General features: G+C 42.4%; 1 protein-coding gene across 1 annotated transcript; it reads left to right on the top strand.

Moving 5' to 3' along the window:
* The first annotated feature begins 279 nt into the window (after positions 1-279).
* On the top strand, positions 280-1,680 carry LOC130993841 (protein VAPYRIN-LIKE-like). Its single transcript, XM_057918880.1, has one exon. The coding sequence runs from the start codon at positions 280-282 to the stop codon at positions 1,678-1,680; it is 1,401 nt and encodes a 466-aa protein (XP_057774863.1).
* The last annotated feature ends 1,303 nt before the right edge of the window (positions 1,681-2,983 follow it).

The following is a 2,983-nucleotide window of genomic DNA, read 5'->3' as shown; positions in this document are numbered from 1 at the left end:
TTGACTTGGGGCCCAAAAAAAGGCAATAAATTTTCAAACCACTTCTTATTTTCTTGTATATCTTGAATGTCTCTATTGCTGCGTCATCATCATGAAAAACAGGCCAATCACAGGCCACAAAAAATCTTGATGTAAGAATACAAACAACGCCAAATACATCACACCACCCAACAAAATATAAACAAACAACAGAAACGCCATTGTTCATTTTCAAGATTTCCCAATCAAAATCAACCCTAAAAAAACCAGTTAGGGAAAAAGATCAAGAAGGTGAAGGCCATGGACAGACTAATCAAACCAGAAGTTCAAGAACTCAACTTGGCATTCATCAAAGGTCAGAAATGCAGCCAAACATTCAACCTCAGAAACCTAATGCACACCATGCCAGTTGCAGTTTCCCTCACATCAACCGATCCATCGGTTTTCTCTCTCCACCCTTGTCTCTCTGTCATCCCACCTCTCTCCACTGCCTCCTTCTCCCTCTCCTTGACCAAGCCTTATGATCAGCCTCCTCTCTCCACCCCTCCCGCCGCCGTCGTCGTCCGTTCCTCAATGCTTCCCACGAGAAAAGCCAGCCATGATCATCTCCTCCATCTCTTCTCCAAGCCAGGCCCTCATATCTTCAAGGATGCCACCATTCCCATCTCCCTCGTCGGCCTCAACGTCGCGCAGTTTCTTCTCTCGCCTTGTTCCAATTCCCTCGAGCTCGATTTCCAGTTCTCCAAGGCCATCTCCGTCTGTGATGAGCAACAGCTCACCTCTCTGCTCAGAGCTGCCGTTGCAAATGGGAAATCTTACTTGATTTCCACTCTGATCGAGGCAGGTGCTGAAGTTAGCTGCAGAGAGAGGTCTGATGATGAGGAATCTCTGTTGTGTTTAGCAATTAGGTCTGAAAGGATTGAGTCTCTGCAACTCTTGATTGAATCTGGATGTGCGGTTGACCCTAGAGTTGACCTTTTGTTACACGCGGCCGTTGCTGTGAAGCGCGTGGACATGATGGAGATCGTGTGTCTGAGCTACGTGGATCTCGACTTGAACGCAGTGGATGTGCAGGGCAGGACTGCCCTGCACATCGCTGCGCTGAATGGCCACGTGGAGGCCATTCAGTTTCTTGTCTCGGTGGGCGCTGACGTGGACGTGACGGACCACGAGGGGTGGACCCCGCTGCATTTTGCAGCGGAGCACGGGCACCTGGACGCGGTGGAGCGTCTGCTGGGGCACGCGGTGTTTGCCAAGTACGCGGTGAACAGGGACGGCAAGACGGCGTTTGGGCTGGCGGTGGAGCGGGGGAACTCGCACCTCTACGACGCGCTGCAGCTGGGGGACGTGCTGCAGAGGGCGGCGCGTGTGGACGACGTGCACACGATGAAGAGCTGCCTGGCTCAGGGGGCGAAGGTGAATGGGGTGGATCAGAATGGGTGGAGTCCCCTGCATAGGGCTGCCTTCAAGGGGCATTTGGAGAGTGTGAGGATTCTTGTGAGCCACGGGGCTCGCCTCGATTCCGTTGATGGATCGGGCTACACGCCGCTGCTCAGGGCGGTCGAGGCGGGACATGTTGAGGTAGCCATGTATCTCTTGTCACATGGGGCTAAAGCTAGCCTTAAGAGTTTAGGTGGGCTGGCCAAGTTTGATTTGGAGGGTTTCAACAACCATCCTTCTCTTGTTAACCCTTTACATTAGGGGGAGGGAGAGAGGGGCTTCAACCTTGAGATAGGATCTTGAAATTCTTGGGGGTAGAGAGTGGATCCAACCACCTATCAAGATCTTCACAAGATTGATGTTTGTACATAGAAAATTTTGTGGATTTTGGTGCAGTATACATAGTGAAATGAATGTGATCAGATTTTTGTATCTGTTAGCTGTGCTCTTGTGGTTTTCTTGAGTGATGTTCTTGAATAGTGAACTCGTGTAAAGATTGTGATCTTATATGGAATTTAATTGAAATCTAGACAAATTAATTTACTTATGTTTTCTTGATTGAAAAATGTGGAGCAATAGATTTGAGATTTCATAATTCTCCCAGACTCTTTTGGTATTTGGTAATGAGAGAAATCTGCAGCGGTAGGGAAGTGTTCCTTTTTTGAATTATTTTAGTGTGAGATGCAAAAGACTTCTTAACAGTTAAAATGGGTGCAATGAAATCCTTGTTTTTAATAATCTCTGTTATCAAATTTCGGATCCAAATGCAATCTTATTTGTAAAACATCATCCTATATTGTTCAACTAGTGTATTACCCGTCGAAATTCGACGGGTACATATTTTTTGTAATTTATATATTTTATGTTATTCTTATGATAATTATATAAAATAATTTTTTATGTAAATTATTTAGATAATTAATTAAATTAAATTAAATTAGTAATACATTTTAAATTATATTAATCTCAACAACTTTTAGCAATTAAATTATTAATTTTGTTGAGATCATAAAAATACCCATTAGTTTTCATATGAAATTTTATAAAAAGTTAACGCGTAAGAAAAAAAAAAAGAGTAGAAATACATATAAATTTGACATAGGTATGATGGCGGTGGCGGATTGATTTGTTGCATTTGTTGTTACAAGATTTATTAATTTTGTTCAATTTTTATTTTTTTTTGCCTTTTGACCATAATTTTATATGGAGTTTGAAAAATAATTGAATTGTGAGTATCATATAATTCCGAACTTCTAAAAGCATAACTAATTATGAAAATAATCTCGCCTGATATTTAAAAGACCATAACTGATTTATCGAACATTGTATCATTTGGAGTTTTAAGACCAACCAAGTTGTGGGCATCATCTCGTCGCAAACTTGTCAGATCATCTCTAACTTCTGAGCATTATCTTGTCTGAAACTTGAAAGAGAATCATCTCGTCTAAAACTTGAAAGAGCATCATCTCATCTGGAGTTTTGAGCATCATCTCATCTAGAGTTTGAGAGAGCATCATCAAATATGAAATTATATTCAACCATGACTCCAATTGTCAACTATCTA

Source organism: Salvia miltiorrhiza, chromosome 7, assembly GCF_028751815.1.
Source record: "Salvia miltiorrhiza cultivar Shanhuang (shh) chromosome 7, IMPLAD_Smil_shh, whole genome shotgun sequence".
NCBI classification, from domain to species: domain Eukaryota; kingdom Viridiplantae; phylum Streptophyta; class Magnoliopsida; order Lamiales; family Lamiaceae; genus Salvia; species Salvia miltiorrhiza.
The sequence above is the reverse complement of the archived record's forward strand: the minus strand, read 5'-3'. Positions and strand labels throughout refer to the sequence as shown.